This window comes from Canis lupus, chromosome 15 (genome assembly GCF_011100685.1).
Source record: "Canis lupus familiaris isolate Mischka breed German Shepherd chromosome 15, alternate assembly UU_Cfam_GSD_1.0, whole genome shotgun sequence".
Taxonomy (NCBI): domain Eukaryota; kingdom Metazoa; phylum Chordata; class Mammalia; order Carnivora; family Canidae; genus Canis; species Canis lupus.
The window spans coordinates 22,379,001-22,392,192 of NC_049236.1; the positions used below are offsets into that span (position 1 = coordinate 22,379,001).

Consider the following 13,192-nt stretch of genomic DNA (forward strand, 5'->3'; position numbering starts at 1 on the left):
CTCCCTCTGCTCCTCCCCACCCCTGCAGCATGTGCACACCCCCACCCTAATAAAAAATAAATCTTTAAAATAAAAAATAAAAATATTTCTTCTCTTGTAACTTAACTAATTTCTGCTCTAAGGGAACGTGGTATACCAAAGGGTTCACAAAGTAAAGCCTTTTTCCTCACTTTGAAAAGATGATGTCTGCCCCCCAACCTATTTGTTGGGTAACGTATATCAAGGTGCTTTGCATACTATTAAAGGCTACATAAATATATCCCATGTAAGGTTACTAGAGGGGAAGGGGACTTAGAACACTTATGACTTTGCACACTTAATAAAATAATACTGCACTAAATATATTTGTGAAAACAAAGGGACCAGTTAATTACTATGTGAGAATGATATTTGTCTTAACGTGCTTCCCATATTTTTTATTCAGAACCATTCCTGATGGTTGATTATACGCTTAAATAAAAATGGTAAATTATACACCCTGGTTAATCCTGCCCTTTGCAAGTCACTTAGAACTGTCTTGCCCTTTTTTTTTTTTTTTAAGGTGTATGACAGTTTTATTTAGATATCACATCAAGCAGGGTATCTACAAGCTAATAACCTGTCTTGTCCTTTAAAAAAACTTTAACTATTGGACTATAAACTTAACCAAGTAAACATATTAAGAAAAATCACGGGATGCCTGGGTGGCTCAGCAGTTGAGCATCTGCCTTTGGCTCAGGATGTGATCCTGGAGACCCGGGATCAAGTCCCCATCGGGCTCCCTGCATGGAGCCTGCTTCTCCCTCTGCCTGTGTCTCTGCCCCATTCTCTGTGTCTCTCATAAATAAATAAATAAAATCTTTTTTTTTTTTTTAAATCACATATTGGAAAAAAAAACCTACAAAAACATACTGATCCATCTTTTCTAAACCTTGAGTCTCAGAGATTTCATGATCCTCTCACCTCCAAATAGTTTCTAAATACATTTTAAAAAGGAAAGTAGTCAATATATAAAAGATGCTCTACATAAACAAGAGTTGATGAATAAAATACAGCCTAACTATAGTGTTTAACAGACTCAATACTGAAAAAGTGCATTCTTGATATTTGTAAGAAAAAATATATTTAATTATAACAGCACATATACAAACTAATCTTGTCATTATATCCTCTAATGACTTTTTAAGGATTTGTCCAGCTATTTGTCATACACCTTAAAAAAAAAGGTGTATACAGTATAACATAAGCTATCTGGTGCACTGAAAACATTTTCTAACAGATGAGGACAAATTTCTATTCTTAAGCCATTCTTCCTTTTTGTAAAATGCCCATTAGTCAGCAGACACCCTTTGCAAGAACATCTATTCTCTAGTCATTGCTACAACTTGAGAAATTAATGAAAGTAATGAATTGTTGATGTATGATTTAACAAATTCCTCTAGATAAGGAATTGATAATTTTAAATACAGATTCTAGGTTTTATGTTGTTTTAGTATTTTTTTCCTTTTTAGACAGTATCCAAACTGCATGCAGTTTGAGTTTCTGCATGCAGAAACGAATTGCTGGAAGTCAGAGTGAATAATGACTAGAAGCTTTAAAAATTTTTGTTTTATAACAGTATTAAACAGGGCTAAATCTTTGAAAATTGAAAAGTAACAAAACATGCTCTAGGTCATGAAAATTAAAAAGTACCAGCAGAGGAACTGGTCCTAAGTAAAATAATGGTCTGAAAGCTTAAAAATAAAAACATACATGATGGAAAACCAATCTTCTTCACACAGTGATATGTTAATGAACCTTTTGATGACTATCTATAAGAAAATTATTCTCCTGTTGATTCTACTTAAAGAACAGTAATCTGAATAGTGTCAATTATAATTCAAGGTTTACTATTTAACAAGTAAGTATTTATACATTTATTAAGTTACTTAAGTTTTATCTTTATCCCTAAACCAAAAACTAGTGATAAAAAATTTTTTGGTTTGAGAATGTGGCCTGAAAATAAGCCAAATCAAAGCTATTTTACTGGCAGTAATTTCTGGCAAAAGAAACAAGATTCTTTCCAGTTTAAGCTATTCATGTTAAGTAAAAATTATTAAGCAATGTATAAATGTCAGATGCTTAAAAGATTCACAGGTTTCATTATACCTAAATTAAAATTACTCAGAAATTAAAACTGAAGAAGTAGCAGCAAACATACTAGGTTCACCTGAGACAGTTTCAGACTTTCCTACTCTACTATTTTGGACTTTTTACCTCTTGCTACCACTAGTAGATATTACAGCCAATAGTAAAACTTAAAATTTTAGTTTTATTTATATGTAATAGTATGGAAATTGGAGGTCCTCTGAATCAATGTTTTGTTTTAGATGGAATATAATAACCAATTTTCAACCAAATACTTCAAATGTTAACATACAAATAGAGAAAATTAAAGGTTTTATATATGTAAACTTAGGTAGATGGTGCAGCAAGCAAGCATGTGTGTTCTGGAATCAGGCTGTCTGAGTTCCAATCTAGACTTACTGTTGGCCAAGCTTGTATCCTCATAAAATTATTTTACCTCTTAAACCCCACTTCTCTCATCTACAAAATGAAAGTAAACATTGTACCTTCTGTACCTCTCTTTTAAGATACCTGTTGAGAATCGAATGAGCTATCTCCATGTAAAGCATGTTGGACATGATAAGCGCTTGATAATGTTTACCATTATTCTATAATTATTAGCACACGTATGACCAACATCTTCTGCAACCTTATGATAACAACCGGGAAAGAGGAAGCTAATAGCCCAAGCATCTCCATTAAACAACTTCACATATTTAATTCTGATTTTCTTCCTATATATGTAAATACACACTCAAACACATTTTCTGGTAAAAGCATTACTCATTGTGTAGAAGACTTGGTATGGTCTGAATGTTTTACATTCCCCCAAAATTCCTATGTTGAAATCCTTGTGTTCAGTATGATAATATTAGGAGGTGGGGCCTTCCAGAGGTCTTTCAGAGGTGCTTAAGTCACAAAGGTAGAGTCCTCATGGATGGAATCAGTACGCAGATAAGAGAGATCTGAGAAAGCTCCTTGGCTCTTCCACACCAGGGTTAAGGACGGTGTAAGAAGTTCTTAGTCCGCAACCTAGAAGATGGCCCTCACCAGAACCTGACCTTGCTGGCTCTCTGATTCAGGACTTTCAGGTTCCACAATTGTCAGAAAAGTAGTTTCTATTTAGTCTATCCTGTCTACCGTGTTTTGTTATGGCATCCCAAGCTAATAAAGGTAGTATTCTTGTATTTCAAAGTTCAAATACACAAAGGAAAATGATTCTCAGTTTTTATTTTGCTAATTTCACCAGTTCCATACAAATTCACAGTATGCAGTTTTCAGAGACAGCAGGGTACGTCAAAGTCATGAATCAGACAGACGTTACCATGTTCCTGCCTACAATGTAATTCTTCTTAACAGCACAACATTAAGGTTTCTTAATTTTCAACAAGCTGTTTCAAACAGTTCTAGTTAGTTAAGCCACAGTCAGACAGACATTACAGTCACGTCTACAATATGTTGTAAGTTAAAACTTAAGGATTCTCACCTTTTATATCTGCCTGAAACTGTTCTAGATGATTCCTGTAAAGCAAAAATAATGACATCAGTTTGGGTGAGTATGCAAGAACATAATTCCAGATATTAACATAAAACCGTTAAAAATGTCTAATTTTGAAAGAAATTAATTTGGCACAAGTGTTGCTTTAAAAAAAAATTCACAATGCTGGCAAAACAAAACAAGACTCTACATCTGATTTTTCAGACAAAACCAAACACTTCTTTAAATTTTTTTTAATATTTTATTTATTCATAGAGATGCAGAGAGAAAGAGAGAGAGGCAGATCTTTAAATTTTTAATTTAGATGACTTTTAAAACAAAACTGACAAAGGAAGCATCATTCATCAATCAATTGGCTTAATGGAAGCCAATGAGCATTCAAAAACAATTAAAATCAAATATATACGTGTGTATTTGTATATATATGTATATATACACACACATGGATTTCCCTTCTGTTTTATGCATTCAATTTAAAAAAGATTCACCACATACGTATAATGATTAATGCTTATTTTCAAAGACAGCTAAAAATTAAAAGAAAGTACTGTTCATGTTGATTGTATGCTAACCAAAAGGAAGTGGCTGAAAGTTAACATTAACCACTGGGGTAGGGAAATTATTATCTTGAGATTAACCAGTTATTTTTCTTTCTTTCTTTCTTTCGTTCTTTCGTTCTTTCTTTTTTTTTAACTTAGTCATTCTTATTTTTTTTTTTTTTAAGATTTCATTTATTTAGTCATGAGAGACACAGAGAGAGAGAGGCAGAGACACAGGCAGAGGAGAAGCAGGCTCCTTACAGGGAGCCCAATGTGGGACTCAATCCCCAAACCAGGATCATGTTTTGAACCAAAGGCAGATGCTCAACCACCAAACCACCCAGGCGTCCCAACCAGGTATTTTTCTGTTCAAAAAAAATTTTTTTTAAGATTTTACTTATTTATTTGGAACAGAGAGAGAGCAAGTACATGGGAGCAGGAAGAGGAGCAGAGGGAGCTGGAGAGGGAGGGGGAAAGACTCTCAAGCAGATTCAGTGCAGGGTTCAATCCCTCCATCCAGATCATGACCTGAGCCTAAACCAAGAGTCAGACACTTAACCAACCAAGCCACCAGGGCACCCCTGTTCAATCTTTTTTTTTTTTTTTTCAGATTTTATTTATTTATTCATCAGAGACACAGAGAGAGACAGAGGCAGAGACACAGGCAGAGGGAGAAGCAGGCTCCCTGCAGGGAGCCCAATGTGGGACTCAATCCTGGGTTCCCAGGATCAGGCGCTGGGCTGAAGGCGGCGCTAAACCACTGGGCCACTGGGGCTGCCCCTGTTCAATCTCTTAATAGCCCCAGCTCCCCAAATAATTTTTGCAGTTTCATCTTAATAAAACCTAGTCAAAAAATGCTAATGCCATAGTTTTCAAAACAATACTTCTCTCTCAGTTTGATTATAATTGAAATATTTTAAAACATGACACCAAATGGACAGCTTGATTGCCCAGACTGCCTTTTACTGAAATGGAGTAAGCGGAATTGCTAAATGAGAACAGCCTTTATTGGATTTACCGATTTGTGGGTTGCTGATACACTGAAATGATATGAACAACACTGCAATAAATAATACTTCTGAAGCTTAACACAGAAGCATTTTCCTGAATGTGGTAAAACTTTGATTAATACAGATTTATTTATTTATTTTTTGATTAATACAGATTTAAAGCAGAATTTTAACAAGTACAAAAATGTGAGATGAAGGCTGTTTTTAGTAATACTGCACTATAGTGGCATTATACTAATTTTATACTTTGACCCACTTAATAGACTTAAGGTCAGTGTCAGACAAATTTCTAGTTAAGTATACTAATAAGAAGTTGTGTAATATCAGTTTTCCATATTTCTGGCAGCTTTTTTTTTTTTTAAACAACTAGTCACTTAAAAATGTATCGCAGTTAAGTTTCACACAGTATTTTCTATACTGCTAGTTTGGTGCAATTTGTAGAATTAGAACTCTGATCAAATCATTCAATGTTCATATCCAAGATATGGAACCAATTAGAATTTAAGCTTATTTCTATACAACTACTATTTCAATATTTAAGATTCTGAAGCAGACAGAAGACACTCAAGCTTATTCTTTATTGATATATTTAAATAGGGTCTTTTAATTACACATTTTGTAGCTAAAGGTTATTTCACAGTAATTCTAGTAATCAAATGACATTCCTTAGCAATGGAACGTTCCCCAAACTGGATAGACTATATTAATATGAGAACTAGTATCAGAAGAAATTGGGAGGAGTGGTAGGTAGTCTGCTGCTCCTCTGCATTCAAAATGGTCAATTAAAGATGGAATTTAAAGTGATCTCTAAACTCTTGCCAAAAAGAGGAACTTGGGCATTTCTTGAATGAGAAATATTAGGTGGAAAAAAACTATATCAATCCTATATGGCAGCAGGAGTCCCTTATAATTTTAAGAAGGAAAAAGCTTGATGTTTTTATTTTATTTTTTTTAAAATTTTTTTAAATTTATTTATTTATGATAGTCACAGAGAGAGAGAGAGAGAGAGAGAGAGAGAGAGAGGCAGAGACACAGGCAGAGGGAGAAGCAGGCTCCATGCACCGGGAGCCCGATGTGGGATTCGATCCCGGGTCTCCCGGATCGCGCCCTGGGCCAAAGGCAGGCGCCAAACCGCTGCGCCACCCAGGGATCCCATGCTTGATGTTTTTACACATTAAATACACAAATATAAACTTCACCTCAGATTTGTTAACTAGAAGCCTCTGTATTTCTGTGGCAACAAAGACTTCCAAGCAAAGGATGGCAACTCATTAATTAGTATACCTGTTAAAGTTGACAAGTGCATTCTAAATGGGGCAGGAGGTAGGAGAAATACCAGTATCACTGAAACTACGTATAAAAACTGTAAGTGCTAAGACTGACATTGGTCTTAAAAGTTTCAAAGACTATGTAATTAGACCTTACAATAACCCCAAAGCCTGTTACACAACTAATTTAAAATTATACTTTGCCTGAAATAATCTTCCCTGCAATGGGATGGTTTGTATTACTAACAGGAGGGGGAGAGACCTACAGTGAGCTTAGAAAATGTTGGCAAGGCACAAGCTGTTTTGTGTAAGTTTAAATAAAACATTCTGCTTCAGTCAAGCTTAGAACACTCAGTAAGGAAATCCCATGCATTTTCTTTACAGGTGCAGTGGCAGATTAGAACTTGTAAAGTATAAACAAATATAAAAGCATATGTGAAATAAGATCAGAGAAATACAAGCCCAGCTAAATATAGCAAAAGAATACTGAGGTTATTCGATTAGACTAATTAGTGATGAAGCCATAATCCTCAATAAAATTGTGGCATGGCATGCTAACTGGCCTTCCAGACTAACTTCAAGTGCCTATACTGGTACACTTACTGTAACAAGATACGCTGTTGAAGATGAATGCAGAACAAAATATCTGTAATGGATCATTGATAAAATAGCTAAGAAAATGAAAAACTAAACAAGAACTTTATTAAAGTAACAAAGATTAAAAAAGGAAAAACCCATTATTCCTCTTCCTTTCCAAATGAGTCAGTACTAAAGCCATTAGGTGAGGCAGAGCTAGATGGGAGGGAAATAAAGAGGCCCAAATCAGTATCAGAGTACTGGAACACTACATGAATTGCTGCCTGGCACAGAGAAAGGGTCCAAGTTAACTGCAGAGAACATCCACATAGCAGGGGGACTTGGCTTGGCTGGAGAAATCAGGGCCAGAGCAGAAATAAGGGTATCTACAAAGTGGGAAGGGAAGTCAGGTCCTGAGGCAACGTCAGGAAGGGAGTCCCACGTAGGGACATCAAGAGGCCCAGGTAGGGTGTGATGGTCATTCTTTCAAGAGGGTGGCACATAAGAGTTTTAGAGCCTCAGAAGGTTTAAAAAAAAAAAAAAAAAGCAGCATGGCATGCGGAGTTCATAGCCCTTGCAGAGAGCCTCTCTGCAAAGAGATGAACAGGGGTGACATACCAGAGCCCTAACAGGATCAAGAGAGTGTCCATACTGAGTAGTAGTCTGGCCTGGAGGTATGAAAACCCAATCAGGTTGATAAGAGGTCTCCATGGAGAAACAATCCAGCCTGAGGTCTCAGAGTCTGAACATGAACAAGGATAGTAGGAAGAGGAGCCTATTGCAGGATGACAGAGGCTAAGCAGTGTAGGGAGGGAATCCCAGGGATTGTGTGTATATGTGTGTGTGTGTGTGTGTGTGTGTGTGTGTGTGTGGTGGGGGGATCCAGTATGGAGAGTCACAATTCAAGCAACGTAAGGAGGGCATCCTATAGCCAGCCTTGCATGCGATGCCCAAGCCTGAAGACTGTCAGCAGGGTGTTCATGAGCAAAGACAGCCAACATGGGATGTCAGAACCCACTTGTGGTGAAGAGGGTATAAATATGGGGAAGGGGAGGCAATGGGAGATAGGTTACATATAAGGGGACGGAACAAATAAGAAGACATTCAGGAGAATGGGAAACAAGTTTCTCAATGTCATAAAAGGGAGTTACAACTACTACAATAAAACCCTATAGTATTAGATTAGAAGTTATCAGTATAAATTAGTATCCACAGAAATAGATGTAGGTAGGTAGGCACAGCAGCCAGACATGGACATTATTTGATGGGCCCGATATAGTCACAGGAGTCATTAAATGAGTGTAAGACAGAGGTAGAAGGAGGTCAGAGGGAGATATGACTAAGAAGAAAGGTCAGAATGACAAGATGTAGGAAGTACTCAACCCACCAGTGCAGGCTTTGATGGAAGGAGGGCCATAAGCCAAAGAACGTGGGTAGCCACCAGGAGCTGGAAAAGGCAAGTAAATGGGTTCGTCCCTAGAGCCTCCAATAACGAACCTGGTCCAGATTTTAGCCTCTGATTTTAGTCCTTGATGCTGGCCAATGAGACCCATGGAGGACTTCCCATTGACAAAACTTTAAGATGATAAATTTGTACTGTTTTTAAGACAACAAATTTGTAGTAATTTGTTAGAGCAGCAATAGAAAACTAATATGGATGCTAACAGGATATAATCCATCAGAGAAGATAGTAACAGCGAGTCAATACAGATATAAGCACAGGAAGATGATAGAGATAGAAAGCCTGGGGATCCCTGGGTGGCGCAGCGGTTTGGCGCCTGCCTTTGGCTCAGGGCGCGATCCTGGAGACCCGGGATCGAATCCCACGTCGGGCTCCTGGTGCATGGAGCCTGCTTCTTCCTCTGCCTATGTCTCTGCCTCTCTCTCTCTCTGTGTGTGACTATCATAAATAAATAAAAGAAAGAAAGAAAGAAAGAAAGAAAGAAAGAAAGAAAGAAAGAAAGAAAGAAAGAAAGAAAGAAAGTAAGTAAGTAAGTAAGTCTGATGGGGATTAAGATATCTACAGGATTCAAAGCACTTATACATAAAAAAATATATATTTTTCCTGTTAAAGGATTTCATGTGAATCAGCAGTTCCACAAAATACTTATTAAGAAAGGGAAAGCAGAATCTGGAAACAACTACTTTAATCACATGACCAGAATGATCAACAGCAGCAATAGAACAAATTACAATTATGTGCCCCAATAGGAATCGCAGTGAGAAGAACATAGCATCAATTCTGCGATATTCCTGACAAAGATCTATAATGTGGATACAATTAGAGTAAATATTAGGTAACCCAAACAGAAGGGAAATATCATAAACTTCCCTGTAGTCTTTTAAAATGGGAAGATTAAGAAATTTAAAGAGAGACACTGTGGAACTGCTTCAGATTAAAGGAAACTAAAGAAATAACAGCAACTAAATGCAACTCGTGATGCTGAATGAGATCTTTTTGCTAAACTTTAGAACATCACTGGGACAACTAGTGAAACCCAAACAAGGTCTGAGTACTGGATGGTAAGAATGTGTCATTTTTAATTTCTTATTTTTAAGGACCATGTTGTGGTTACATAGGAGACTGCAGAAAATACCCAAGCAAGGAGAAAGAGGCTCTTTCCTTTCGGTCTGGTGGCAGTCATCAGCCCAAAGGTAAGCTATGATGGGCGCCCAGCAGTACACCCAGGGGCTACGGAGAAAGAAGCAGTCCCCTGTAATGTACTTTCTTCTCTGGGTGCACTGCTGGCAGTACCACCAGCTCTCTGCGCTCCACGAGGCCCCTGCCCAACCTGGCCTAAAAAAAGCACACAGACCAGGGTAAAAGGCCAAGCAAGATCATATCATATATAGGATTCATGCACAATGTGGTGGCCGCAAACACCCAGTCTCTAAGGGTGTGACCTATGGCAAACCTGTCCATCATGATGTTAACCAGCTAAAGTTTGCCTAGAGCCTTCAGTCTGTTGCAGAGGACAGAGCTAGACACCACTGTGGGGTCTGAGAGTCCTGAATTCTTACTGGGTTGGCAAAGATTCCACGTATAAATTCTTTGAGGTTATCTTCACTAACCTATTCCAAAAAGCTATCAAAAGAAATCCTGACACCCAGGGGATCACCAAACCACAGGGAGATACAAGGACTGACATCTGCAGACCTCAAGAATGTGGCCTTGGAAAGAGTTACAAGTTCTACCGTAGGTATTGGGGGTTCTTGCTGTGTGACATGAAGATGCAATGCTCTCCAGCTCCACAATTACTGCTAAGATAAGTAATGCTTGTAAAATTAAGTGTTCCTTAATATATCTGTTAAAATAAGTTGTCTGCAGAATGTTCCATGAATGCACTGTCAAATTATGAAAGTTAAAGTGTAATGTTTGAAAACTGTAAGTGGTAGCATATCTCTGTTTCTTGTAAGATAAATGCTTTTATCTTCGCTTTATTTTATTATGGAGTTTATACATCAATATTTACAGTGCTATTTGGAATAACAGGTATAATATAAATTCTGTAAAAGTGGACTGCAGAAGCTAGCCACGTAGATCTGTTGGTGCATGTAATAAAACCTACAGTTTCACTGAGATGATGTAACACAATGCTGGTTTACTCTCAAATGGCTGTTTCTAGGGGTTCAGTAAGAAGCTTCTTAGAATCGGATTTCATTTAGAAACGTGAAGAATTTCCTAATCTTTTACATATCTTAAATATATATGTAAAATCACATGCAGAATAATAAAGTTAACTATGGCCCATATCTTTAGGTTTAATTTAATATTCCATTTATGTAACTGATGATTCTGAAAGAATAAATTAAGAGAATTCCACCATTTTTAGGAGAACTGAATAAATCTGTTGCAAGAGGGTTCTCTTACAAATTTGTATATCCTGCTTAACCTCAGCAAAACTGCCTTGGTCTCCACCGCCAGAGTTCCTATAAAAGATGGAGGCTTCTGGTTTTATCCCACAACCCTATGGGATCTGTAGAATACTAAATCTCTGTATATACAACAGTTAGTAAGGGTATTTACACTGGTGTATACTGAAACTGAACATTAGGTAAATGAGAAGTATTTACTTTTAAGATTTGTGGGTTAAAAAAAAAAAAAGATTTGTGGGCTAGTGATCAATGCTAGGATTGGGAAACTGGTAGCTATTAAACAGCCTTTTAAGAGTGAGGGTAAAAAATTAAAGTTGGCTTTCATCAGAATTTTTTTAAAAAGGAGAAAGGAAATACATAGTAAAATACTGAGGGTAATAGGGCATGAGATTAGCAACTCATTCTCAAACAATTTAGGGGCCAAAGTTCTCTATACAGTACCTGTAACTTCATTAAGATTGAAATTGTTTTAAGAGGAAAATCAATGAACATATTTAAAAAAAAAAAAAAAAACAGAAGAAACATAAAACTCATAACTGCCCTCCCACAAAATGCCATTGATTATATAAACTGAAAAACTTTTCTTAAATTTAGGCAATATGTAGCAGAAATTTTTTAAATACTTAAATTTTTTAAATACTTAAGCAGAAATTTTTTAAATACTTAAGCCCTTTTGGCCCAAAAGTTTATTACTGGAAATTTGGCCAAATAATTCAAAACACCAGTTTAGTCTATAACAGATTTAATTCCAATATTATTTACAAGAGTAAAAAATTTTGACCACTGAGGATTTCCATCAGTAAGATATTTGTGTTAACTATTATACACATTAAAAAAAGAAAGGATACTTTAAAGTTGAACAAAATGTTTATCAGTTTTGCTTTTACATGTATCTTTTTTTTTTTTTTTTTTTTTTATTTATGATAGGCACACAGTGAGAGAGAGAGAGGCAGAGACACAGGCAGAGGGAGAAGCAGGCTCCATGCACCGGGAGCCCGACGTGGGACTCGATCCCGGGTCTCCAGGATCACGCCCTGGGCCAAAGGCAGGCGCCAAACCGCTGCGCCACCCAGGGATCCCCTACATGTATCTTTATATTAAAAAAATAACAGCTCTCTTTCTAAAAGCTATTGTTCCCTGGTGCTATTTGAGTATACCAGAGTAAGTGGCATGACCAAGAATTAAAATCAGGTTTACACTCTAAATAAATATACTGTATTGTCTCTATCCCAATAAATTAAGCTTCTATCTTCACCTGGAGTATATCCAGGTTTACCTTCAATTTTGTTAAACAAAGAATACAAAGATACTTTAGACTATGAACAGTCACACAGATACTGAGAGAAACATTGCTTGTTAGCTTACACCATGTTCTAACAGGACAGGTACTTCTAGTAACATCAACCTAGATACAGAGGAACAGATAAATCTGCATCACTTCCATCATTCTTCACATCGGTTTATCTGCCTCAAAGAGCAGACAACAAAGGAGTTTTGCATCTGCATTTCCAAACTACTTCAAAATATTTTGCCTCTCTCTGTCAAATGCCTTTTTATCATAACCTTGCAAATTCATAGAGAAGTTTATATTTCATTTTTACATCAACAAAATGGGGAGATGTTTGTACTGCTCAGAAACTTCTTTTAAAGTGGCATCAGAACAAAATGCATTTTAAAAGTCAAAAACTGGAGGCTGGTTCCATTAGAAGAGCATGCAACTCTTGATCTCAGGGTCATGAGTCTGAGCCCCACATTGGTATACAGATTACTTAAATACATAAATGGGTTTTTAAATTTGTTTTTAAAGATTTGTTTATTTATTTATTTATTCAGAGAGAGCAGAGGACACAGGCAGAGGGAGAAGCAGGCTCCATGCAGGGAGCCCGACGTGGGACTCGATCCAGGGTCTCCAGGATCATACCCCGGGCTGAAGGAGGCGCTAAACTGCTGCGCCACCGGGGCTGCCCTATATATTTTTTTTTTAAAGTCCAAACTGAACTCTGCAAAGACAACAGAGTAGCTTAAGGTCTCAAAATGTCATTAAATTCACATAAAATCAAGATCACTCTCAAATTACAGTTTAAACAATTCTGCGGACTAGTTCGCTTTAGGTAGAGGCATTCCAACACCATCGACTCCCAATTTCTCCTTTGCCATAAAAACCCCAAAATAACAGCTAATTTGAAATTGAGTTTGATTTGTATAATTATACAGAAGTACAGATGCTTCTGGGAATTCACAATACTACATATTGGGGGGGGGCACCTGGGTGGCTCAGTCCGTTAAGTTTCTGCCTTTGGCTCAGGTCATGATCCTAGAGTCCCACGATCAAGCCCTAGA

At 37.0% G+C, this 13,192-nt stretch overlaps 1 protein-coding gene across 2 annotated transcripts in view; it reads right to left on the reverse strand.

Moving 5' to 3' along the window:
* PAWR (pro-apoptotic WT1 regulator) overlaps nt 1-13,192 on the reverse strand; it is a 101,923-nt gene that overhangs the window by 23,251 nt on the left and 65,480 nt on the right. For both annotated transcript variants that reach the window (XM_038558528.1, XM_038558527.1), the window contains exon 3: nt 3,572-3,606. In XM_038558528.1, coding sequence (XP_038414456.1) covers nt 3,572-3,606 — 35 coding nt within the window. The remainder of the gene's footprint in view (nt 1-3,571; nt 3,607-13,192) is intronic.